At 38.5% G+C, this 27995-nt stretch overlaps 1 protein-coding gene across 5 annotated transcripts in view; it reads right to left on the reverse strand.

Moving 5' to 3' along the window:
- Positions 1-27995, reverse strand: part of CCDC141 (coiled-coil domain containing 141) — a 203593-nt gene that overhangs the window by 47360 nt on the left and 128238 nt on the right. For 4 of the 5 annotated variants that reach the window (XM_086719054.1, XM_086719051.1, XM_086719052.1 and 1 more), the window contains 5 exons: positions 25416-25588; positions 11379-11520; positions 9512-9631; positions 7631-7822; positions 1716-1895 (listed from right to left, as the gene is read on the reverse strand). In XM_086719054.1, the coding sequence (XP_086575180.1) occupies positions 1716-1895; positions 7631-7822; positions 9512-9631; positions 11379-11520; positions 25416-25588 (807 nt within the window). The remainder of the gene's footprint in view (positions 1-1715; positions 1896-7630; positions 7823-9511; positions 9632-11378; positions 11521-25415; positions 25589-27995) is intronic. The other variant, XM_086719053.1, reaches the window with a different exon arrangement.

Here is a 27995-nt window from a genome sequence, read left to right on the forward strand (position 1 = left end):
ACACTTTTATTAAAGCTCTACTTGCAGCCATAGAAGGCCTACTTATCAAATATATAGACTTAAACTTAGAAAAGATGGCTAATGTAGTAGATAGCAGGGTCAAGTTTACTTTAATAAGATGGAATCATAGGTAAAATGAAATTAAATAGTAATAAATAAATATAAAGGCCCACATTTGTATATGAAAGATAAATGCTTGACCAATATAAGATGGGAGTGATCTAGATTGGCAGGAATTGCAATGAAAATGTAATGGGAGTTGTATTTGATCACAAGCCTAATATGAATCAGCAAAGTGAAATTATTGCTAAAAATGCTAGCATAGTCTTAGGTCTCCTTGGTAAAAAATGATGTCCACTTTGTTGTACTTTGTGTTGATGTTGTACCTCACTTTTTGGTTACATTTCATGAATGATTTTGGCAAACCATAGAAAATTCTGGGAGGGATAATTAGGATGCAGAGAGAAGTGAAACTGTCTCACAAATGATGGAAAGGATTTATATGTGGTTAGCTGCCTAAAAAACTCATATTAGACATAGCAACTGTTTTCAATGTTTGAAGGACTTACATGTGTAAGAAGAATGAAATGTGAATTTTTTTCCCCTGTGTAGCTACAGAGGGTCAGAAACAGATACAAAGACAGATTTGGCTTAACATTAAAAAAAAAAAAAAAAAAAAAAAAAAAAAAAAAAAAAAAAAGGTTTCTAGTAGCTGGGATTTTGTAACAATGAAATGAGCAGTTTCATTAGGAAGATACCTGAGGCATTAAAGGAGAGTTGGAGTAGCTATTTTTTAAAACTCTGTAGAGAACTTTATCAGCCACAGGTTGATACAAAGATTATAGGGTATTTTACAAATACAACTTAACTAAAATTTAGAGTACATTTCTAAATATAATGGAGCTTCATTATGGAAAGATCTGCTATGGTATGAAATTTTTCAAAATGATGATTCATCCTAGATATTGTCTTAAGCTCCTGGAAATTTTGTAAAGATCTTGTTACATATTCTCAAAATAACACAGAACTTTTGCATGAACCTCTACTGACGTCTCTGTGTAATAGTGGCAATGTTGTATTTGGATGACAGTCACTCTTTCTTCTTAGTAGTTAAAATAGCCTTCATTATATCTGTGTGGATGGAACTAGAGGGTATTATGCTAAGCGAAATTAGTCAGAGAAAGACAAATATCATATGACTTCACTCATATGAGGACTTTAAGATATAAAACAGATGAACATAAGGAGAAGGAAGCAAAAATAATATAAAAACAGGGAGGGGGACAAAACACAAGAGACCCTTAAATATGGAGAACAAACAGAGGGTTATTGGAGGGGCCGTGGCAGGGGGGGTGGGCTAAATAGGTAAGGGGCAATAAGGAATCTACTCCTGAAATCACTGTTGCACTAGATGCTAACTAACTTGGATGTAAATTAAAAAAAAATTAAATTAAAAAATAAATTAAAATAAATAAAAATAAATCCATCCTTACTGAAAGCATAGCCTTCATTATAAATTAATAGAAAGTCTAAGACCAAATAAGCATGCAAATGCTGGGCTTTAGGACTGTTCTAGGTTGAATAAAGCTAAACAAACAAATAAAAAACTTCCTAAACCAGCAAGGTTGATTAGCAGACAGTTGAACTTGAATTTATGATTTTGACTTTGATAGTAATCCTTGCAGAAGGTGTGACACATTTAATATCATTCTTACCATATTAATTAAATTAAGGAACTCAAGCCCTAGGTCTTGAGTTAAAAAGCTCCTGTTTAAAAATAGCTGCCACTGCTTTTCAGCTGAGTCAAACTGACGCTTGGATTCAGCATCATCCTCTTCCTTCCGTGGGATTTCAGTTTGGTAAAACTCCTTTAGGCTCTGACACTGCTCCTCTAGCTTAAAAAAAATGAGAATACAAATGAAAATTAAAAACACTTAAAAACATTTTTTAAAGTTTATTTATTTATTTTGACAGAGAGAGTATGCACACATGTGTGCACGTGCACAACCCCCAACACACACATGATCGGGGGAGGGGCAGAGAGAGAGAGAGAGAGAGAGAGAGAGAGAGAGAGAATCCCAAGCAGTCTCCGTGCTGTCAGTGCAGAGCCCGATGCAGAGCTTGAACTCATAAACCATAAGATCATGACTTGAGCTGAAATCAAGAGTCCAATGCTCAAGAAACTGAGGTACTCAGGCACTCCTTAAAAACATTTTTAAAGAAAAATAACAGTAGATTCTAATAAAAGCCTATTTAAAAATCAAATGGAAATGACATTTCAGAATTTTTTATTTTATTTATTTATTTTTAACGTTTATTTATTTATTTATTTTTATTTTTATTTTTTTTTTCAACGTTTATTTATTTTTGGGACAGAGAGAGACAGAGCATGAACGGGCGAGGGGCAGAGAGAGAGGGAGACACAGAATCGGAAACAGGCTCCAGGCTCTGAGCCATCAGCCCAGAGCCCGACGCGGGGCTCGAACTCACGGACCGTGAGATCGTGACCTGGTTGAGGTCGGACGCTTAACCGACTGCGCCACCCAGGCGCCCCATCGTTTATTTATTTTTGAGACAGAGAGGGACAGAGCATGAACAGGGGAGGGTCAGAGAAAGAGGGAGACACAGAATCTGAAACAGGCTCCAGACTCTGAGCTGTCAGCACAGAGCCCGATGCAGGGCTTGAACTCACGGACCGCGAGATCATGACCTGAGCCAAAGTCGGACGCTTAACCGACTGAGCCACCCAGGCACCCCGAACATTTCAGAATTTTTTAAATAGTTATTCAATATTGTCAATTAACTGAAAAGACATGCAAATCTATTTAGGTTGTTGACAGACAGGAGTACCCCTCAGTAGCAAATTAAGCTGACAAGTTTGTTACCTATAAGACCTACTTACCATAGCCAAAACCATATTTATGTATTATATATGTGCATGTTTTGCAATTGGGGACAATTTATGTCAAAGACCAGGGTGGCTCCATTTAAAGCTGAGTTTTATAATTCAGAAGAAAGACATACGACACACATACACACATACAACCAGGGAATACAAATCAGAAAGAAAGAAAGAAATATAAGCCTGTGAAAAATTATTTGTGATTATTAATCACAATTTCTAATCAGTGATAAACCAGAATAAAAAGTACAATTACTAATTTTCTGTGCAAGTATTAATATTAAGCTGCCTCAGGAGCTAATCTTACTAAGGTATATTACTTCACCTGCCTAAAATTTTATTTCCTCATTTGGTAACCAGTGCTAGCAATACTAGATTATTTTAAATCACTGACTTTGATCAGAGCTTATATAAAACCAAATGCACCTGCAGAACTATGGATTAACAGGTAATTGGATAATGTAGAAATAGTAGAAAATTTTTGACACAAGCTTTTATGCATTAAATTAATATTTAATAGCCAATAGGATGAGACTGAAAGAGCAATCTAAACAGGGTGAGAAATTTCAGGCAATGGTTAGTCACTATATTTTAAAGGCATTAACATCATCCTTCATCTAAATGAACTTAATAGGTGAGCCTGCAAATGTGCTCAGAAACAGTTCTATTCTCATTTCCCAATTCCATTTATTCATGCTTCTGTTTTGCCGATGCTTCTTTCCTTAGCCAAGAATGATCTTTCTTTAATTTTCTGCTCCTACCTATGCTTCATGAGCTAGTTAAAATGCTACCTCCTCCATGGAGTCTTTTAAGATTCCCTAGTAAGAATTAAGCATTTATTTCCTTGGGTTCCCAAAGATAGTTCTGGGAGAAAGAGAACCATAAGCAAATTATCATAACACAAAAACAAGTATACACAGAGGGACCACCAACTCTACACAGAGTAAATAGGGAAGAACTTCCCAAAGGAAGTGGCATTTGATCTGTGTCTTTCAGAATTGTCCAGGGTGAGAGGGAGTAGAAGGGGATCCCAGATGGAAGGAATAACATGTGCAAAAGCACAGGTGTGAAAACACTGACTGGTTCAGAGCATGATAAAAGCTCTTAGTGTGAGTGAAGTTCAGGTTGCATAAGCTGATCGGTTAAGAAAGAAGCTAGAGGGATCACTGTGGCAGGATAAAACTGGCCAGCAGGTTTCAGCTTGGTTTCTGCTGTAACCAACACGATGTGACAGATTCTCATTAGTGTGAAACAACCGATAGCTATCACAATGATTCAGAATCAGCATGACAACTATCAGTACTTCTATCAGTGTCAATTTGATGGGCTGTCTGTAATGTACAACTGTAAAAACATAAATTTTAATTCATCCTCTTTTTCCAACTTCTCAATAAAGCCTTGAATGCAAGTAAGTACAGGAATTCCCTTGAATCAGTACTAGTTTATGTTTTGGATAAGTGATAAACTTTAATACTTCATCCATTTTTGGTAAAGGTATTTATACTTTGTTTCACAAATTAAATTTTTCATAGTATCTGAATGCCAGGAGGTAATCCAATCAGATTTGCTTTAGAATGACCGTTTTCTGAAAGGAGTGTAGGGGAGAATTAAAGGAGGCAGAGAGAACAGATAGAAGACAATTTCTTTAAGCTGAGCAAGAGATGATGGGGGCTTGAACCAAGAAAGAGGAGGCACAAGTAGAGGGGAGGGGGATTCAGAAATATTTTAGGTTGCCCCTATACATAAACAAGGGATAGCATGGCCTTTGATATAGGAAAAAAAACAAAAGGGAGGAGACTGGGGATTGAACTTCAGCTTCCATGTTTACTAGCTGCTTGATCTTGGATACCTAACTTCTCAGAGTCTCAGTTTCCCCCATTTTTAAAGTAGGCATAATAGTAACTAAACATAGAAATGTTATAAGGATTAAATGAAGTCAGGAATGAAAAGCATGGGGCCTTGTACAAAACATGTGCTCCTCGAGAGAGAGAGGGCTCAGAAAAGACTGTGAAGTTTCTACCTTGGACTTTTGAAAAATGACAGGGTTATTTATGCCAAAATACAGAAGAAAAACATATTTGAAAAGGAGACAACTGGTTGTGTTCAGGAGCCTATAGGAAACACAGGTCATTAGTATGATTAGAAGTTGAAAGCATTGACCTGGGGCTCAGACAGCTGGGGCTGAGAAACTGTTTTTTGTTATTGGTGAATTGAAACCATAGGTGGGGATGCAAGTTTTGCAGGGAAAGTATATAGAATGTCCAAAAGAGAGAGCACAGGTAAGAGCTCCATGATCCACCACACTTCAGGAACAGAAAACCAAATGAGGAAGAAGGAGAAGGAACAGATAAAGAAGTAGACAAGATGATGTCACTTATATGAATTATCCAAATAAAGTTAATCTATAGAGACAGAAAGCAGATCAGTGGTTGCTTGAGGCTGAGGGCTGGAAGCCAGGATTGACTAAAAATATGCACCAGGGCTCTATTTGTGGTGATGGAAATATATATATACCAACACTGGAGTGCAGTGATGCTTTGCACAACTCTGTAAATATACTCAAAATCATTACACTCTAAAGTAGGTGAATTTTACCCTATGTAAATTATACTTCAACAAATCTGTCTTTTAAAAAGTCATGGGAGGTGAGAGTGAGTTATTTAAATAAATGTGGCAGAAAGATCAAGTGGGGTGAAGACTGAAAATACACCATGTCATTTGTCAACTGGTAAGTTGCCAGGACAGAACAGGGAAGACACTAGAGGCAGTGGGGTGAGGTTTGGGGAGCAGGCAGAGACAAGAAGTGTCATCTTCCCATTCTAGAAGTGCAGGTGTGAAGAGAAGGAAAAGTACAGAGTGACAGCCTTGGTGAGGGCAAGACCATTGGGCATGGATACAGACCAAAGAGAAGGAAGCAACAGAAAAAGCAGATTTGAACAATTAGAGGATGGGTCTAGCTGAAGCTAGACTCTGAAGGATGTAGGTGTGTACAGGGAGAGACTGATGACTGATTTGTGTTAGGCACAAATAGAGACTTCATGTTATTGGCAAATGGAGGATGAGTGAACATGTCAATAGGTTTGGAAGTCCAAGGAGGTCAAGACAGTTAGGCTCGATGGTCTTGTTTTTTTCAGTCACATATGAGGAATAGGCATTGGCTGAGATTTAGGGATGGAAACTGGAGTAAGATGTTTGAGAATTGCTACTGAATGTGCACCAACTAGGGAGTATATGGGGGACCCAAGCAGAGACCCACAAATTGCAATGGTACCAATCAGCACAACAGTATGATTTTCCACAGGAGTGTCTGAAAGCTTGGAAGTGGAAGCTGAGTAAATAGAGTGTTGTGCTGATCTAGAATTGGGAATTGGCAGCGTAGGTCAGGGTAGAAGGCAGGGAGTTGACAGCATGGGGAGCAGGCTGGAAATGAGTAAGCAGGAGCTGGTGAGGAGAGAAGGCCACCCTGAGGGGGTAGGAGGGTGACAGACTGAGGAGCACTGCCAAGATGAGAAGGACAGAAGGCTCCACCAGGGTGGAGAACAGATTTGGTGAAGGCAGGGAGGATGAAAGGGCATGAGGTCCTTCTGAGAACATGTTTCTTACAAAGCTAAGGTTCCAGCCCTAGAGAGACTCCTGGTTATGAAGGCCAGGGTGGCCATGGAAATAGATGCTGAACTAGAAGCCAAGCAGGTGCACTTTGGCAATGAAGACACAGAAAACAGCCCTTCTTTGTACTTTCTCCACCATTTCAAGTTTCAAGCAAATATGTTCATCAACTGGATAATCCTGTCAACTGTAATACCTTTGCCCCAAACCATGAGGGTTCAGGGCTAAGAAATGACAAAAGGAGGAGGAGAGAGGTGGAAGATGTATTACCTGAGATTTGCAGGGACTGGGCATGGCCTTTCTCCAGAGTGGTGAGAATTGAGAACATTGCAAAATGAGAACTGATGGAGGAAATGTGCTTAGACAGGACGGTGGCCGTAGGAGGCAAGGGTGTCAGTGGGAAAATTGAAATCGAGCATGCTCCCTAACTTCGGTTGGCTCTACCTCCTGCTAGGCCAGTACCCACCTCCCTGAAAGCAGCAGGGTCTGTGTGCACCTGTGTGCACTGCCACCAGAGTTAAATGAGGTGGGACCCTAGCACTTTTCCATTACTGATGTCATGTTCCAGAGACTGAGACCTTTGAGAGAGGGAATCTTGGTCTACTAGACAGGATTTTACAGAGTCTCTGGTACAACCCTATCAAAATAGTGCCTCAGAGGAAGCTCTCAGAGAAAACTCGTTAAAAGGCATCAAACAAGACAGATCTGAGAGTGGACCCAAATGCCCGTAATTTCTGATTCTGTATATGTATTTTAAATGAATCACACTAATTGCTCGAGTATTCAAAAAGATCCATGGTAGAAGGCAACTTATTTTTAAATAATTTTGTTCTATGTTTAGGATATTGTAAATGTTTGTAGGCCACAGTAGAAAGTGTTCCGATACAACCACTTTGCTTATTTGTGAACATATCTACACCTACACATTTGCATTATTTTTTAGTAAAACAACTTACTCTTTGAGTCCTTGTATGGTGCCTTGGAGAATAAAGAGCTTGTAAGTGAGTACATGCATGGGACTGGAGGACATGGACCCACCCACCAGGGCTTCCATCCCCAGAGAAAGCAGGAAGATGGGCAGAGGCCACCTTGCTGAAGAAGGTCAGCATATAGGCACTGTACCTCCTCTGATGACTTTAGAAATGCCACATAAGTTTGCAGGACTTGTGACCTGGAGCTGATGCTTCGCCCAAGTATTTTTAATTCTTCCTCTAGCCATTTAGCTTTAGAAGAAAGCAATGCCACTTCGTCAGGTTCAAATTCATTTTTCTCTGTCATAAGTTTTGTAGCTGCTTCTAATTCTTGTGCTGTCTCCTATAGAAGCCAAGCACAGGGGGTCAGAAGCTGACAGGGGAATCATGAACATTCACATTTCATTACCTGCTGTACACCATCTATTACAATTATTAATTGGACTCAGACCAGCTCTCCTCAATGAAAGAAAGGCACAACTTTCAAAATTAAAAAAAAAAAAAAAGAAAAAGTCATCTTAAAATGAAAACCATTTCAAACCATTCTCTCAGCTCCACTGAGAGAATGTCAGCTCCACTTCTCATTTAGAGCATTTATTTTCTGTGTCACAAATAGAAGAAAGGTTAGTATGAAAAGTTACAAAACCAAATGGCAGATATGTTTTAAATAATTTATATAATAATTATACACGAGAATGGCTTTATGAATTTAACAATAGCTCTAGCAAATACTTAAACTAATTTTGTTATACAAGAGATGGCAAGTTAATAGAAATTGTTTACTCCTTTTTTAATTTATAAAATAATGGCATGTCAATTATGCAGTCTTATTTAAATCTCGATCTAGAAGGGTTTTTAAACAAGTGTAGGGGAAATGTTACATATGAAATCTAAACAGCCTAAAGGGTTACTCTTCTGTGTTTTGTTTTGGGTGCAATTTCTGGCAGTAAAATCTCACTGATAAAATGGATAAACAGGTATTGTAGACATTACATATACAATTGACCCAGAAAGAACCATGTAAAATTTTACATGAGACTAAGCTAGGAATCAAGCAAAAACCAAAGAAAAAAGCTTCACTGTCATTACTGCAAGGAGGAATTGCTTCCCTGCTTTGTATTTAATATGCTTCCCAAGTACTCCATTGAATGAAGCTAATTTTCATTTCCAAGTGTTGCGTCCAGATAGCACTCTGGGTAGGAGGAAGCAGGGGAGTTTCTCCCCACGTAATTTCCTTGTTCCTTCTAAAATTTTGAAAATAAAACAATGAAATTGAATTCAGACATACGTTTTATTTTAAACATTTTAAATAATGAGTAAAAAACACTCCATTAAAAAAAAATCGGCTTGTCTGTGACTTCCCGAACATGATGAAGGTCCTTTGGCTTAGAACGAATGGAGTAACAAGGCCATTGCCTACTGACTTGGGTGAGCCAGGAGAGGTGCTAGACTCACCTTCCTAAACACCCGTTGGGGTAGACTGGGACTCAGGGCAGATGAGAGCCACTAGCTAGAATATTTGACCTAAGTGTCATGTGAAAGGAGTAAGGGGAAGCTAGAGAAGATGTTAAGAAGAGGAGGGTATTTTCTGTCCCTGAACATTGGGTTTGAAAACAAGATTGTGTTTTTATTTGCTTTCTGGAATCTTGCATTAATGCATGTTGCTTCTGGTAATTTTCTTTTGTAACTTACTCTAGCAGAAAATCACAAATAGTCTTAGAGAAGCACTCTCCCTTGCCTCCTCTGGCCTCCCAAAAGGAGTTGCTAACATCTCCCAGGCAAGGAAAAGGGGCCAAATGAGTGTTTAATACCAGGTTACAAAGTTTTAGTGACCTCAACACCCTAATAAGTGCACATTGAAGTATAAGTAATTTAGATGCACACAATAGAAGTTTTAAGCCATTATTTGCCACAATATTTAGAATTATAACCTTCAAAAGAGCTAGCATTAAGTTCTATAACCACTGAATATAAAGAAAAGAAATCATATTTATAAAATCATAACCACAATAATAATTCCTATTTAATTTACCTTAGCTTGAATATCTAGTTCCAAATATTTACTCAAAATCTTCCCTGATTCAGAAAGGCTGGAACCGACATCCATTGCATTGGAAAGTACTGGACTGATTTTCTGAATTGACGTTTCCACCTTTACCAATAAAGAATATATTGCAGTGTTAGTAATATATATTTGCATACATGTTTGCATATGTATAGAAAACATAAATTCTACCCCACATTCCCATTGTATTTTAAGTGGGTATACCAATTTTCATCTAAAAACAGTTTTAAATATTTTAGAATTTTGTGTTTAAATTAATAATGTTGCTCTTCATATGACATAATACTATTGACCCACCAACAGAGGGCATATAGACATACATTTATTAACAGACATGTATTTTATTAACAGCAATGAGATATAAATAATCATCCATATCTTCTAAGAATTTATTATCTATATTTCCTAGAAAGGATAATGCACTTGCTAACACATCAGCAGAGATGAATTTATCTGATTAATTAACTCACAATCATCTACTGTAAGTTGAATGGGGCCCAGTTTATAGGCACATCTTGAAGTAAAGGTCCAAGGCCTGGGTATGCTATGGGTCGCTATATTTAGGGACACTGGGATAGCACCAAACCCTGTATATGTGACAGTAAAACACAGGGACATGCTTAGGCCATTTAACTGATGAACGTGGGGGACTATGACTTGATTTCCAGTACCCATGAATCAATGAAAAAGTAGGCTTTAAAGGGTTCTATTCCATCCAAGTTGCGTTCTTCATCTCCTGGTTCTAACTAGAGTCCATGCTCTCCATTGTCAAATTGGCTCTGAATTGGCAGAAAGACAAAGAGCAACAGTTGTCTGAGTTCCTACTGTGTTGCCCACCACCACCAAATTAGCTTGAGTCTCAAGCTCTAGAGAATGTGGCACCACAGCTGCTGCCATATTTGGAATCTCTCTGGACCCAGGCATCAGAACAAGGCTCAAATTCCCAAGTTGCTTGATCAATAACAGGTGGGAAGGCAATTTAGACAGAGACACAGTTAATTAATGCCCTCTCCTGTGAGGTCTACTAATTCTACTTGTTTGAGTCAGGCACAGGAGTCCACTGTATCGGATGAAGACATCATTGAAAATCTGAGACCCAGTGTGGGTATCAAGGTTCATTAACATTAATGTCATTGAGATATTACTAGTTTTTGCTGTATGTCCCAGCTACAGATAAGTAATTTTTTAATTTAGTCAAATAGTAGTTGCCTGGTTTTCTTCCTCTTTGAAAACAGGAAATAAAGTTTTCCTGTACTAAGCCATTGCCTCCACTCTGAGAAGAGGATTTTCACATCCATGTTTTTATTCAGAATGGCCATGTCCTTTGTACTGGTCTAGTTCAATAAAGTATGATAACAACAATTTGTTCTGGAAATCTCTGAGACATCATTTTTGGTATTTATCTGCTGTCCTTGTGTTGTACAATACCATGTTACCTGAAATTTGTGCATATTGGAACTGAACCATGTTCCAATATGGTGTTCCAACACCGAACCATGTAAAACAAGGACACACAATCTCAACATGAACACATTTCAGTTCTGCATAAGGCAAAAACTGCCTTTGTGTACCTGTGTTCAGGGCTGGCGTGGCAGGTAGGATTACATGTCAAGTTTTAGCAACCTGGGACAGGAATGGTTGATGAGCAATAGTGAAGTACAACTCTATGCTGTTCAATTATAAAACCCAATGAGGAACCTAAGAGAAGCCAAAGAAGACCCACCACTATCTGCCCGCCATGCACCCCATGCTGCGGTTGCCATACCATCTAGTAACAGCAGGTAAGGAGTTGCATCTAATTAGTAGCTAAAGGAGGACACATTTAAGAAACTACCTTCTTCAGGTGGCCCTCCACTGAGGCAGTTAATTGCTGTTTCTTAAGAGCAAATTCCTTGTGCGCTGAACACTGTTTGGTCAGATGGTCCACTCGTCTCTGAATGCATCCCATCATCTCATGGACTCCGGTTATCTGAGAGCTGAATGGAACCAGTCAGCTGTTAGTTCACTCCACCTTGATACAGAAGCCCCAGGAGCAGGGAACATTTGAAAGTGGATCTGCTCTTTCAAGATAGGGATGAGTTGATAAAAGTTATCAAGCTTCAGGCTTTAGGATAACAGAAGTTAAGTAAAACCAAATTATGTTCCTTTGTTTAAATCAGTTGGTCCTGAGGGAAAAGATGAGTTATGGGTTTTTGCAACCAGGTCTAGTATTTTCTAAAGGTTTACTTTTTAATATTTCTCTAAAATATTTTGAGAACCCTATGGCAAAAAACACAGTATGTTTGCCAAGAGTTTTCCTGGGGGTATTATTTAAAAGCTTCATTTATCTAAAGATGCTCTTCGAATAGAAATGTGGATCAACCAATTAACAAGCCATTTACTAATCCAATAGGGTAAAATATTTATGTAACACAAAGTTCCTTGTTCTCAATGATTACAAATGCTCAAGGCTGTATTCATTAAATGAAAACCAAGTTATCACCAACAATTAGGAATCTAGTGTACTTGCTCATAAAAAAGAGACTAAGCCTCATATTGTCATTTTTCACCTGTGTACTTGTTTCAGGAGAAAGAGAAAAGTGACACAAGATCTCATAAAATGCACATGCCCTTAAAACAATACATGACCTTAGAGTTGGATCCCATTTGCTCTAGTCTAAAGATAAATTAGCAAGTTTCCTAACCACGTCCAATTTAGGCCTACCAGCAACGCAAGACAATGAACAAACACTGCTGATGGAGTGAGCACCTCTTAATTTTCAACCTACCCCTAAGACAGAGCCTCTCCTACTATGTAAGAAATTTTGAAGTCTTTAACTTTGTGTCAGTCATTTCCTTCAAATACTAACAAAGATGAACACGATACCTCTTAAATTTAATTACCCAGAGCTAAAAAAGCTCTTGGAGCAAGGTATAGATTTCAGTAATTTTTACCTCAAATAATTAATTTATGACTCTGTAAAAACAAATTTAATTAGTAATGAAATGAGGGCAAGATCCCAAATGACTGAGAGGTAAAGTAACTTCACAGGAATGACAATAAAGCTGCCAAAGGGGTGAGGGTTCATCGGGCAGCTTGAGAATCTTGTCAGATGTGCGTGGGATTCATGTATGTCCTGGGGGTTCCACTGAAGCCCCAGAGAAGTTTAATTGGGGGAAGAAAATGAAACCACTGTGAGAAATCTTATTCCTCACACATAATATTCCACAGATGTTACACTTAAAACAATTAGTTTTGCATTTTAACAACTCAGGGATGGTGAAGAGTATAATCAAGAAATCAGGAGAGTTTCACAGAAATAATTCTAGTGATACTTAAAGTCCACAAATTTTGTAAATAAAAGCAGTATACTGGTAATACCAACTATAGTTTGACTTTAGACTTTGGGACATTCTATACTAAAAAAAGGACTTAAAAGCCCAGTTGTCCTATATAAGTTCCAATATAAGTTGTCCTATATAAGTTGCATATTCTCTGTAGAATATGCAAATCTGGAATGAGAAAGATAAATAAAAAAGACAAGTGAAAAACCAGCAGCAATGTGGAAAGAAGGTACAGAGAACAGTTTGTGAAAGTAAATGTGTAACTGAGCACTTTTTTAATGTTTGAAGGCAGCATTTTTTATTTTTTATTTTTTTTAAAAAAAATTTTTTTTTTCAAAGTTTATTTATTTTTGGGACAGAGAGAGACAGAGCATGAACGGGGGAGGGGCAGAGAGAGAGGGAGACACAGAATCGAAACAGGCTCCAGGCTCTGAGCCATCAGCCCAGAGCCTGACGCGGGGCTCGAACTCACGGACCGCGAGATCGTGACCTGGCCGAAGTCGGACGCTTAACCGACTGCGCCACCCAGGCGCCCCTGAAGGCAGCATTTTTAATGTTTGTGACAAGGCAGCATTTTTAATCTTTGAAGTAGTCTCTTTTTCTAATTTTCATAGCTACCTTATGATCTGGGTATAATTGATATCTCCACTTTGCAGATGAGCAAACTGAGAAACGGGAAGGCTCAGTAACTTCTCCAGATCACCATTATTAAGTGGCAGAGCTGGGGTTTGAGCCTTTTATCTGACCTCAGAGTCCACACATGACCTCAGAGTCTTGACACATGACAGAGGGTGGGAGGGTATTCGTCCTCTAAAATTTCACTTTCTCTGGAGTTGACTGTTAGGGAAACAGGATTAGCCTGGCTGGCATGGCATGTTCTTTTGAAATTGGCAGACTTCTCTAAGGCAACGTCTGCTTGTAGTTTGCGAAGTGATCACTAGAGGGGCACTTGTCCAAGTTCACGTTTTAAAGGGACCTCTAGCACAGAGGACAGAAATGAGGAAACAAAACCAGGTTAAGCGTTCCTTTTGTAAAAATATTGCTCTTTAGCAACTTACAGTTTTAATTTAGATGAATCATAACCAAGAAAATACAATCTCTCTTTGTCTTTGGAAGGACCATTCATTTTCGATTTTTCAATGATCCAGATTAGGTCTCATTTTGTGGTAATGTGTGTCTTACTGTATATATCTATTACACTATAAATTCTTTAAGGGAAAAGACAACATTCTTTTCACTCATATATCAAATACCTCCTGCAGTACTAAGCACAGAGCCTTGTTAGTAGATCAATGTATATTTCCAAATGAAATAAAATACACTTTAATCAAAATTTAAGGGAAGAGAAGACAGACTAAGAAAAACATATGCACAGATAGTTACTGTATAAAATGTCACTAGTCCCTACTAGGTTTCAAACAATGATGACTTTGCTCTTTGCTCATTTACAGTAGTTTTGGGCTATCCAAAGACTGACTAAATTCTTCTTTGATGTTTAGCATTTATCATTAGGTTGACTGATACATCTTCCCTATTTAAAGCCTTAGAGGGGCTCACTGAATCTCCTAGGTCTGATGTTATTGCCTGTCCAGTGTGCACTCCACTTTTACTTGTGGCATGGACCCCTTCCTCAGTATGAGGAGTTCTGAATTACCCTAGCCAGCTCTGGTTTTCCTTTCCCTATGTCAGCTAGATCATTTGTCTGATCAAGCATTAATCTCTTCCCTTTCCTGGATTCCCAGTGGGCATATATCTGTCAGAACTCCAACCCTAGTAACCACTCCCTCTCCATTCTTTCTTACTGAAAGCCTAATGTGTGGGTTATAACCAGCTCTGATTCCATCAGTCTCAGAAATTTTAAACACTGATTCCAGACTTTTCTTTTGAACATTCCAGAACATTTTAAAACATGTATAGCATGCATATTGGCAATTTCCTCAGAGCCTGAAAAGCAGATGGTTTGATCAAAGGAAAAATATGACCTCACTCTCTGCCAGCAATTCTTACGTGAACTGAAAATAAATTACTAGAATTCCATCAGTCACTCAGGAATGAGTCTTATTACTTGACAGTAATATTAACTAAATGACAGGGTAAGAACTGAGGGCAGATAACAGAAACTTGGACAAAGTGCCCTGTCATTTCATTCTGATTCTGAAGCCACACTACTTAGGTGCTGCCTGACTGGGTGGATAGGGGCCAACCGTGGACTTCTGGGTCTAACAACCTGTGGCTCTATAATTTGCTTTGTATCTAATGATTGATCTTTGGGCTTCCTCTATTAAGAATGGATTAGATGGTGCCTGTCTGTAGCATGAACATGAGGTATACCAGATTATTCCCGATGTTGACTTTGACTTTTCCAAACATCACAGATACTCAGAAATGACAGACTGTGAGGGCTTCTGCAGACATTTGTCAGAAACTCCATCATGGCTGCGTTACTCCCTTATTCACTGAGTCAGTAGAAGAGAGGGAAGGGGGGAAGGAACATGACTGACTTTTTTTTTTCTAAAGAGCAGAGACATATTGACTCCTGGCTCAAAAATAGACAGTTCTATTTGTTGTTCAGAAGCAGTTGCCCCATCTCTGCATCTGTCGCAAATTGGGGCTGGGGGAAGGGAGCAATTCCCAATGTTAATGTGTTCTCATGGTTCTTTCTGGAGGACAGCAAGTTGCTTTCAAACCTTTCATAAATTACTATTGGCAGCCCATCTGGATTAGGAGCTGAACCAGATGGTAAGTACTTGACAGCTTACTCTCTCATCCGAAGGAATCAGCTGATCATAGTTTTTCTTTTTTGTCTATGAACAAATTATAATTCAGAAAATGGGGAAAAATATTTTCCTTATCCATAGCTTGCTGCAGGGACCCAAACAGTGCCCTTTCATGTTTATGATCTTTATTTTGGAGGAAATAATGCCTACTCTCTGGTTTTTATCCCTACTTTGAAAAAAGTGCTATTCATACTGTAGAAGTGAAATGTATGTCTTTACAAATTTTTTTTCTGACTCAAGTTATACACATTGCCAATCCCTCACCACCAAAATGTAGATAAGTGAGGCTTAAAGTACAGGTCTCCTGGGTTCTGGTCCAGATGCTTGCAGAGATAGCCACAAGCTCCAGTCCTAGGAGGACACAGCAAAATATGTCCTGTGTGAAGGGCACCATAGCTAGGATTCTACCTGAAATCAAAAGGGATGGTGTTCTCTCTCCTTGCAAAAGAATGTTGAAAAACGCTATAGCCAACTGGTACTGAGGCCAAGAATCAGACACATCAGGGGAGTCAGGAAGCCCACCCCACCTTCTGCTGCATCTCTAGAAACCACAGCATCTCTGCGGGTGGCCCTGATCAAACAGCACAGGCTAGACTGGAGACACTGAATGCAGGTGGAAGCTACTTCAAAGCTGGTAAGGAGGGAAGAGCAGAGAGGAGAGAAGAAAGCAGGGAAAATAACCCTTCTCCTCCAGGTGAGAGTACAATGTAAAATTTCAAGACACATGAGGAGTATAAATCTTAAGAAAAGACATTCAACAATCAAGAAAGAAGTGTACTCAATCTGAAACAAAGCAAGTAGCGCAATCTGAAGATGACTTCAACATAACTGAGATCATTAGAAAGACAAAGAAAAAACCAACACCCATAATACAAGAATAAGAAACTCTGAAACAAAAACAGTCAGAACTAAAACAAAAGTAGATATAAAAAATGAGTTAGAAATCCCAGAAACAAAATCAATATGGTTGTGAAAACTGGAGAAAAAAATCAACAAAAGAGATCAATGTGAGGGAGTCAATGAGAGTAAGATGCAAAGAGGATAGGTCAGAGTCCTGGAAGACAGACCCAGAGGCCCCAGCATTCTCTGCCAAGAGTTAAAGGAGAAGAGAAAAGAGGGAATAACAACAAATCAATATTTAAAGAGATAATTGCTGAAAATTTTCCATAATTGATGACACAAATCCTCAGATAAAAAGGGCATGGCAAGAACTAAAGAGACCAATATTCTCATTTAAGATAATTTGGAAAATATGAAATTACATTTTAATGTGTTTCTTTCTAAAAAAATGTTTCTCTTTGCAGCCCTTTTCTCCCTCCAAAGTTAGAATGGTGCTCTCTACACACCTGCTTCGCCCACTTAACATTATATGGTAAGGATACTCTCTGTCTTCAAATAATCCTCAAAAACACACTTTCCATATTGGCTCAGAATATTCCATGATGTGCCTGCCCTCAAACTATTTGAACATTTCCTGATTTTCTGGAAATATTTAGGTTGTTTTTCAGGTTTGCACTATTCTAAACAGCACCATGATGGACATTTTATTCATAAATAGGCCCACTCACTTTTCTCCCTTATTCTTTCCTGTGTTGTTGTTGTTTTTCTCTCTCTCTAATATGAGAGGACTTCTTTTCAGTCATCCATCACACATATTTCTGCCTCTTTAGTCAGAGTTTCTCTGTGGACTCCATAACCCCAGGCCTTCTTCCTCTGGCATTCTTGCTACTTCCACATCACACCATCAACAGCATACATGAACAAATTCACACTGTAATGAATGACTCCTAGATATTTGACAAGAACCTAATCTAATTACTTCCAGATGCAAGGGAAAGTGTGAACTTAGGATGTCTTCCGTACTAACAGTTTCAGAATTATAAAAGCATTGACAATGTTACCAGGCCCAGCTTACAGTTACAACATTTACTCAACCCCTAAAAGGAACAATTTAATATACACTTGAAAATATTTGGAAAGTGGCTGAGTTAACAATTACCTTAAGAACTCAACTTTGTAATATCCTAAATTTCAGTATCTGACATTTACCATCTAAATGCATTATCAAACTTGTTTTAGTTTTCTTTTAAGTTATTTTAAGTCCTTAAATGTTTGGTAGAATTCCAGTAAATACAACCATAGATAACTCTACCAGGAAAAGGAAACTTCTGTTTTTGTTTCTTTGTTTTGTTTTGTTTTGTTGGAGGGTGGGGATTGTTTTTGTTTGTTTTCCACTTAGGATCTTTTAAAATATTTTTACTATGATAAAATCTTTCTTTTAATATCATCCCAGCACCATAACATTTCACATCAAGCCACCTAGTTTGTAAATACTAAGATAAGGAACATAAAAAAGGTTTCCTACATGATTGACCTTGAAGGCTGACCTGAAAATGATGTCATGAGCTAGGAGGGGAGACAACACTGTTACAAATCCAACAACTAAAGAATGATTCAGAACACCACAGAATGAAAAGTGAAGCCAGGAGGTAGAGCTGACTAACACAAAGGAATTCAAAAAGTATTGTATGGTAGATACTGATTCTGTTCATCCTGGCTAGATGCAGAGCCTTCATCCATGTCAGATTATCAAATTCAACAGTGGCCTTCTCAAGTCCTTCCCTTGACCTATCCTGATCCTAGAAGCTAGGGATTGTGTCTCCCTTCTCTGAAGAGGTGGCCCCAACACCCACTGTCCCCATGGTTTCCTCATGCCTTATGCACACTCCCTGGATGTGTTATTCCCTGACTAGCCTCTAGTAACATTCTTGAGATTCAGGGCCAGGTTTATATATCTTTGACTACCCTTGAAGCTTGGTGCTGGCATGTCAATGTGATGCCTATATGTACACTGAACAACTTTTTAAATAAACTGAAAGAAAAAACTTTGCAGGGAAGGGCAGACTTGAGTTGAAGCTAGCAGATAGGTGGAGTACATTGTCACATTTTAGGCATGCTAGAATAAAAAAAGAACCCACGTGATCAGGCTTTTTGTTATTGATTAAAGTTCAATGAAAGGAGTAGACAGAGAGCTAGCAAACTGACATAGTGGTTCAGACCTGCATTCTAGTACTCACTTTACCTCTTACTACCATGTGACTGGTAATAGGGAAAGTTATTGAATCTCTCTGTGCCCTAGCTTCCTCCTTTGCAAAATAGAGACCATGATAATAACAGTACCTATATCACATGGTGGTTTTAGGGACTAAAACTTTTAATGTATATAAAGCACACAAATGCTTGCCATTGTTGCCAATGAGTGTTTGAATACAGTCTAACTCCTGCCTACTCTGATGCTATTTCATGCCCTTCTCTCCCATCTCCATCTCTTCCAGTCACACTCTACACACCCTTCTGTTACGTCTCTGTGTTGCTCTGCTAGGTCCTGTCATCTCCCAGCTATTTGCATGGTAGCTCCTTCTTCTTGAAGATTCTGTCCCTGACTACAGTGTCTACCATGGTCCCCTGCCCACAGTGACTCTCTATCCCATTTCACTTTTACATTTTTTTCAGAGTACTCATTGGTGTATAAGAACATCTCATTTTTTGATTTAGCTGTTGGTTGGCTATTTATTCCCACTAGAATATAAACAGCATGAGGGAAGACATTCCACCGACTACATTAGATGCATGGGAGTACCTGATTTATAAAAGATGCTCAATAATATTTTTGGAATAAATAAATGAATAAATGAATGAACCATGTCTGGTCTAAAATTCATCACCATTCATAACATGAACCAAGAAAAGTAGTGGTAGCCAACATAATGAAAATTGTGAAAAGAGAATGCAAAATCCCAATGAACTCCTATTTTTATTTCTTTGCAAAATATAAAAATATGAAGATTTACATTAAATAAGCAATGAGTATTAGATCAAAACAGACAGCACTTACGGTTATACCACAGCAACCTATTCAGTCAGGATGAGGTTTAAAGCTTAAATTCACTGTAACAACGTAGAATGAAAACTGGTAGATACGGTCTTTTATGCAAAGATAGAAATTGAGTCAATATGGAAGCAAGTTTAAGTCAATTTTAGTTAATTTTAAGTTAATTTTAGTAAACATGAAAAGGCAAATGGATATTGCACAAGATGGCCTTATACGGTTTTTAGCTTTGAATTGGTAGCTACACAGAGAAAAAAGAGATTCCTTGTTTTTGTCCAATTATAGAAAACTTCACCTTCATACCAGGTCTCCAACCCAGTATTTCCAATCACCACAGCTTTCTATGGCTTAATCAATGCAGAATTCTACTTGGTAGCAGGCCTCCTTTGGTCTATCTTTAGACTTGCCCGCTCAAAGATTGTGTCAAGCAAAGCTTAGGAAGAGGTGAGAGGTGCTGGAAGCCAGGCTTCCTTCCTGTAGCCAAGCTTCAACTTCCTTTAAGTCTAAGTGTGACCATTATCAGATGCAGTAACTTGTATCATAACTAAGTGAAAATGAATTTGCTAAAATGTCTTTAAAATTAAAGTATATTTAGGTTATATGGCAGATATTAAACTCTGAAAAGATAATAAACTATTTAGCAATGATTCAGAGTTATCACCCAAATACAGGGAGAAAATAGAAAGGTAAGGAAACATGTAAACAACCATTATTTATTTTGTGAGGCTGCTCCAACTTCAAAGGGTTTTGATTTCAGGATAGAAAAACAGTGTGGATCTGTTCCTCATAAGGTAATAGTTACAAGAAAATAATGACAAGGGTCTCAAATTTACTGGGAAGCATCATCTCCGAGAAATGTGAACTTCTGAAGTCATATTTTATTGACTAACAGGAAAAAAAATTAGATCTAAGGGTCTCTGAAATTCCTATCTGCCTGCCCCAACACTAAATTTTGTCTTTTATTACCTTAAGATAAATGTGTATCTGACCTATTTCAAATATAACCTTCCCCAGTTCATGAAAATGAGTATGATTTGGTACAGCTGACTCTATTGGAATTGTTTGCAACAACCATGTGACTCCTAGTATTTTCCCTTAAAACTCTTTGTAGAGAAGGTTAAAAAACGGTAAACCAATTGCTAAGAGTAGTGCTGTTTCATTTGATTAAAACAAAAAACAAAAACAAATCCTCTAAGAAGTGTACATCTCCATTTTACAGATGAGGGAATAGGTTCAGAGAAGTTAAGTTTAAAAGTCATGGCATCACGGGGTGCCTGGGTGGCTCAGTCAGCTTTGGTTCAGGTCATGATCTCAGGGTTTGTGAATTTGATTCCCACATCGGGCTCTGTGCTAACAGCTTGGAGCCTGGAGTTTGCTTTGGATTCTGTGTCTCCCTCTCTCTCCCCCTCCCCCACTCAGACTCTCTCTCTCTCTCTCTCTCTCTCTCTCTGTCTCAAAAATAAATAAAAACATTAATGTTTTAAAAAAAAATAAAGTCATGACATCATTTTGACCCTAAGAATGCATAAAGCAAAACCCCCTTGATGCTAAAGTTTCTTACCCATCTGAGTTTTTAAATGTGTGATAGTGGGGGCCTTAGTGTTTTATGTCCTAGCAGTGTGCTGGCATTCAGAAGTCTAGGAAGCCCACTGTGATGTCCAGTGACATGTACTTTCCTCTCTTGAAATTTGTAGTATGTTTATTTTCACGGCCAGTTTTCTAAACTCCACCTTCACTTTCAAGTGGCTGCAACTTGAAATCTTATTTTTAGGTTCTGCTTCTTTCCTATGATTGGTGACCCACATCGTTGAACAGATGAATCATTAGATGAGGAAAGGAAGCAAGTCTCAAATGTCATGCACAGGACTGAGGTCAGTAGCTATGTGGGGTTTAGTTTGCTACCAAGACTCTAATGCATTTCAATTCGGTTTTTAATGGATTTCTATTCTACATCTACCTTCTGAATCAAAAATGTCCTTTGCCAAGTAACAATTTCACTTTAGCTTCAGTTCCTCCTGCAAAGTGGAAAATAGGATGGATTTGTAAACTATTGTGAAATCTTAGGAACCAAGGAAACTTTGGAACTACTATGAAAGCTCATCTGTCTAGGATTTAGACAGAAACCATACTGCTAATAATTTTTTTTTTTAAACCCAGTTACCTAGCCATTTAAATTCAAGTTTCTTGAAATGGTCCCTAGCTATTGCTTCTTATATTAAGACTCAGTCTGAAGCTTGAAGAAAAGAACTATTCACCTTCACCTTCAAAAAAACAATATATATATATATGAATTAAGAGTGGAAAAAACAACGAAGGCAGAAAGAATGAGACTAACTAAATAAATAAACATGTCCACCATGACAAAGTGCATGGCCAAAAGCATCACTAAAACCCTGAAAACAGAATACAGTATAAAATACAAGCACTTTCCCTTTTATATTTATGTATTGAAGATAAAACATTACTAATTAGAGCAAACAGGATAAAGTTTAAGAGTACTAAATTGTGACCAGGTTTCTAACTCTAGGAGCTAAGCATCAAAACTAAAAGGGAACTTCAGTTTCTGGCCAGCAGCAGGGACTAGAGTTACCCTCCCCCCTTAAATGACTAGAATAGGCAAACTATATGAAACAAGAGTTCTCAGACATTAAACAACAGGTAGCACAAGACGATGATCCCTGAGAGAAGGGAAATGAGTAAGATATGCCTCATGATTACATCAGCTTACTACCTGAGAGGCAATTTCCAGACCAAAGCTCAGGGAGGTAGAACCCAAAGACAGCCCAGGGGTCTTGCTGAGTTGAGGAAAGAAAGCTCACACTTTGGGAGGCCAAAGCACCTAGAATTTCTGGGGCAGTGTACCAGATACAGACCTCCAAAGATCTAGGGAATGGTGTTTAGCTGCCTCCTGATCTACCCATGCATGAAAGGAAATTGGCCAAGGCAGTACCACAAGTAAAGAGTAGCCTAAACAGAGAAAACAGTGTCTGTGCTTTGAGACTCACTTGTGAAACTGAAATGGGACCATTCCCCAGTTCTAACTGGAGAACTCAATACTTAATCCTATCATCACATGACTCAGATCAGTGTCCAACATGTACCCTGGTACCCTGAGTCCAGGCACCCCACAGAATATCTTTTGCATGGTCCAAGACGCATATACATTCTGGGAGACTAGACCTTTAAACAGTAAAGAAGAGAAAGGAGCTCTTGTGCCCACAATTTGGGGCCAGACATGGGGGTGCTGGGGCTCCTGAAACAGAGCAGACACACCATTACCAGATGTATGGGTTGGAGTTAAAGTAAAGAAACTTAGTAGCTACAGTTGTTAGTTTTTAAAAGGGGAGAACCATCTGCCTTTCTGGTAGCCTCAGCTGTTTGGCTCCTGTTGGAAGATCGTGGATTATTTCTGATCTTGGCTTTGCATGGTCCCATAGTAACCATCACAAGCTCTGACTAAATACCTCCATCCAGATTCAGACTGTCTTCTGAAAAGAAAATTCCCTAAACCCAAACTCACCAAATCAACACTTTTAAACACATCTAAAATAGAGTAGAATGAAGATTTAAATAGAAATAAGGTAATTTTACCACTTCTGACCTATTTAATTATTCTTCAATTTTAATGTCTGTTTTTTAGGAAGATTGTGGATACGAAAGATAAACAACTGGGTTTATCTCATTTGCACAAATCTTTTTGTCTCGCTCTGTCAAAATGTAAGCCCTGCCTTTATTTCTTCCTGAGTGATACGTGTTCCATCATCTGCCCCAGCATCTCCCTTTGTCTTACAATCCCTATTCTTTCTCATACGTTCCCACAGCATCCTATTTCTGTTTCTCAAGGTCCTTATCTCTCCTCATTTCCTCCCAGATCTAAACTCACACTGATACACTCACCAAAGGCATTCATAAAAACAACCTGCCCTAGCACACTGGTTAGGAATGTGGAGTCTAGGGATACAGGGGTGCTGGTTCGAAGGGGCACATGCACCCCAATGTTTATAGCATAACTATAGACAATAGCCAAAGTATGCAAAGAGCCCAAATGTCCATCAATGGATGAATGGATAAAGAGGATGTGGCATATATATACAATGGAGTATTACTCAGCAATCAAAAAGAATGAAATCTTGCCATTTGCAACTACGTGGATGGAACTAGAGGGTATTATGTTAAGTGAAATTAGTCAGAGAAAGACAAATATCATATGACTTCACTCATATGAGGACTTTAAGACACAGAACAGATGAACACAAGAGAAGGGAAGCAAAAATAATATAAAAACAGGGAGGGGGACAAAACATAAGAGACTCTTAAATATGGAGAACAAACAGAGGGTTACTGGAGGGGTTGTGGGAGGGGAAATGGGCTAAATGGGTGAGGGGCATTAAGGCATCTACTCCCGAAATCACTGTTGTACTATATGCTTACTAACTTGGATGTAATTTTTTTAAAAAATGTGGAGTCTAGGGCCCATGCTCCTGGATTCAAATTCTGACTTTGTCATTAACTGCCTGTGTGACCTTCTGCAAGTTATTTAACCTCTCTGTGCCTCAGTTACTCATAAAAAGGAGACCATTAATAGTGCAAGGTCCCTTCCTTATCTGCAGATTTGTTCTGTAGTTTTAGTTACCCATGGTCAACCATGGTCCAGAACACAATCCTCCTTCTGACATATCATCAGAAGGTTAATAGCAGCCTGAATACTATGTCACAATGCCTATGTAATTCACCTCATTTCATCTCACCTTGTAGGCATTTATCATCTCACATCATCACAACAAGAAGGGTGAATACAGTACAATAAGATATTTTGAGAAAGAGTGAGGAATCACATTCATATAACTTTTATTATAGTACATTGTTATAATTGTTCTATTTTATTATTAGTGATCATTGTTAATCCCTTACTATGCCTAATTTATAAATTAACTTTTATCATAGGTATGTATGTATCGGAAAAAACATAATATATATAGGGTTGGGCACTATCTGTGGTTTCAGGCACCCACTGAGGGGATGTACTCCCCCATGGGTAAAGGGGGGACTACTCTGTGTGTCTTGTAGAGCTGCTGTGAGGATTAATGCCACAATGTTCCTAAACTTCTTGGCACGGTGCCTGGCACATGATGGGCTCTCAGGTTTTCAAAAAGTGAGCTATTGTTATTATTAATAATGTCACCTTTTATTTGGGATTTTGCTTGGTGAGCCACGAAGGTCATAAGTGAAAGGGGATTCTGGTACTCTTGCGTTTTTTTTTTTTTTTTTTTTTTTTCCAGAAAGGAAAAAAGAGACAGGGTAGACTCAACTTTCAAGAATTAAAAATGAGAAAAGAGGGGCGCCTGGGTGGCGCAGTCGGTTAAGCGTCCGACTTCAGCCAGGTCATGATCTTGCGGTCCGTGAGTTCGAGCCCCGCGTCGGGCTCTGGGCTGATGGCTCGGAGCCTGGAGCCTGTTTCCGATTCTGTGTCTCCCTCTCTCTCTGCCCCTCCCCTGTTCATGCTCTGTCTCTCTCTGTCTCAAAAATAAATAAACGTTGAAAAAAAAAAAATGAGAAAAGACCCCACAGAGGTGCTAGGCTAGCAAAAGCATTGAGAATTAAGCTCTGTTTTTTCCTTTGTCCATTCTTTCTCCCCACCTCAGAAACTCATAGAAAAAAAGCATTAGCATCTTTGGGTCCTCAGTCTCAGAATATGGTCTCACTTGTAGATGAGTATTGCTATGTTCAGAATCACTGTTGACCAAAATTCAATAGATCCTGTTAAGCCATGTCATAATGCAGCAAAACATCAGAAGCAGAAAAAAAAATTGTGTAACTTATTTTTTAACAGGTTGTGGAAACTGTAGAAAAGCTTGTTACACGGAGGAAGAAATAGACTTACCTACAGGCGTCTACTTGGCTGATTAAGGCTTGTCCCTCTTGCAAAGCATCAGCTGTGCAGTCTTTAATTTCTCTGTGTAATTCCTCATGCCTTGCTGCCAAGACAGGCAGACTTAAACCCTCTGATCTAAGGAGCTTAAGGTAAGCTTCAACTCTTCCAAGTACATCAAATGCCTGCCAACGAAAACATACTTTCATTTTCTGCTTTTCTAGTTTAAAATCTACATCAATGTGTACATGAAATACTAGAGATTAAACCAGCCTATTCAATTTATTTGTTTGATCATAACCAAAAACAACAATCTTGGTCTGAGAAAACAGCTGTGTAGTTCTAAGGCTCCATTTAGGGAAACTGATCACAGCTTAGCTCGGCATAGATAAATATCAACACTATAAAGTTACCACAAGAGTTTACATTGAGAATGTATCTATACAACACAGTTATAACTGTACAGAATTCAGAGAGCCAGGTTTATTTTTTGCACATTCTTTAATGTATACCAATAATGGATGAGATATTTTAAAAATGTTATGCAGACTTTCACAACCTGAACATCCCTTATGTTCTTAAAAGACAATTTCCCAGTAAATTTCACTTTGAACCTGAAACATTATAGGGCAATATTCAAGAAATGACTAGTGTGTTTTTATCCCTTGTTTTTCCCAGTGTAAGACCTTCCACTTACTTCATCCAGGACATCCATCTGTCTACAAAGGAGATTATAATTTGGTTCTGAAGCTGTGCAAAGATTAAGACCAAGATAATATTTAGCTTCTGACATGCAAAATAGGATTATGCAGAAAAAAAACATCACCTTGCAAGTCAAGATATTGTCTTAAGAGAAGCTTTTTAAATTCCTATATTTTCTTCTTTTATTAGCAGATCAAAAACCAGCCATGGGGGATTAAGTTTCTGGAGTTACCATAGAGTAGAGAGGAGCTTTCCTTTTGTCCATTAAGGTTTAGTTGGCATTAAGGGGGAGGAGTATACGATATGAAGGTAGTAAAAGAGGACCATGGTAACATGAGAAAAACAGAGAGAGTAGAGTGCAATGGTCTCCATACGTGTCCTGATAACCTGTCTCTGGCCTTGGGCTTGGAGAGCAGGAGATGAATTAGGTAAGCTGAAGAAAAGCTGAATGGCAAGGGGGCTCTTGACATATTGCCCTTTGGCACTACTAGAAGAAGCAACCTTATGGGATGCTCCATATCAGTCTGGAGAACACTCTTATCCCAGGAACACTGATAGTGCCACAGTCAGCAGAGGCCTTGAAATCTAGCCTTCCTGGACTGCCAGCTGGAAACCAGTGAGCTTGATAGGGGCCCACCAGGTGGAGTAGGAAGACTCCAAAGAAGACTCATAAGAAATGAAAGCAGATGGCTTCATGAGTCTGGTAACCACTGAAACCTGAAGAGAGACCAGAGGAGCAAGGTTGAGTTGATGTTGAAGGCACACACTTTAAGCCAAATGTAGAGGCTACCACCATGGAGCTGTGTAAAAGCACGCAAGAACTTACACCTGGCTGCCGTCTAAGGGAGTGAGTTTTAATGCCAGAACTGGAACTGGATAAAATTCGAATTTACAAATGAAATATCTCAAATACTGTTGCATTACTTATATCTTGATAGTCTATACTCTCGTCAATTTCTTCATGTCCCCGGAATCTGTTCTTTCTGATCGCTTAAAATGATTAAAACAAAATCATTCCTATTATTTAGATGATAGGAAAGTAATAATAATAACTACAGTTTAATGAGAACCGACTTCTGCTCCTTTTATACTATGTGTTTCATTCAGCCAACAAATATTTTTGAATGTCTGCTGAGTTTCAGACACATTGTCCTGAATAGCCCTAGATGGAAGTGAGAAATGATCTCCATTGTGTGACTGAAGAAACTGAGTCCCAGAGAGATTAAATGAGTTGCACAAAGTGATGTTTCTATTAAGTGGCAGATTTGGTCTTTGTACTCAATTTGTCTCCCTGAGGCCCCTGCTCTTAAACCCTGGCTCATGGAGTCATGTAGCAAAGATTCAGGGGAGGCTTAAGACAGGAGGGACATTTCCAAGAAGCCTGTTCATCTTAGGTGGTTTTAAAAGAGATTTTAAAACCTACTTTTTGTAAATATAGGTATGAAAAGATACAGAGAAAAGTTAAGTGATTTCTCTTATGCCATATAGAACTGTAAAAGAAAGATAGCTTTATTAAAGAAACTTTGAACCTGAAGACTCTCCTTATCTGAACTCCCCCTTTTATTCTGTAGTGGGCAACAGAGCCAAATGTGTCAAGATGCTGATGTTAGAAAAGATTATTTGAATTACTTTCTCAATCTTTCCATAACACATTGAAATGCCGCTTGCAGTAAACACTGTTTCTGGAATTTTGTTTTATATTTAAAATTTTTATTTCTTATTTTAAGTGAAGTGGAGTCTCATGTTACTCAAAGGTTCTAAAGTTTTAAAAGTTTTAAAGTCAGGGGGTGCCTGGGTGGCTCTTTGGCTCAGGTCATGATCTCACGGTTTGTGAGTTCGAGCCCTGCATCAGGCTCTGTGCTGACAGCTCAGAGCCTGGAGCCTGTTTCA

This window comes from Puma concolor, chromosome C1 (genome assembly GCF_028749965.1).
Source record: "Puma concolor isolate L17-30 chromosome C1, mPumCon1.1.hap2, whole genome shotgun sequence".
Classification (NCBI taxonomy): Eukaryota; Metazoa; Chordata; class Mammalia; order Carnivora; family Felidae; genus Puma; species Puma concolor.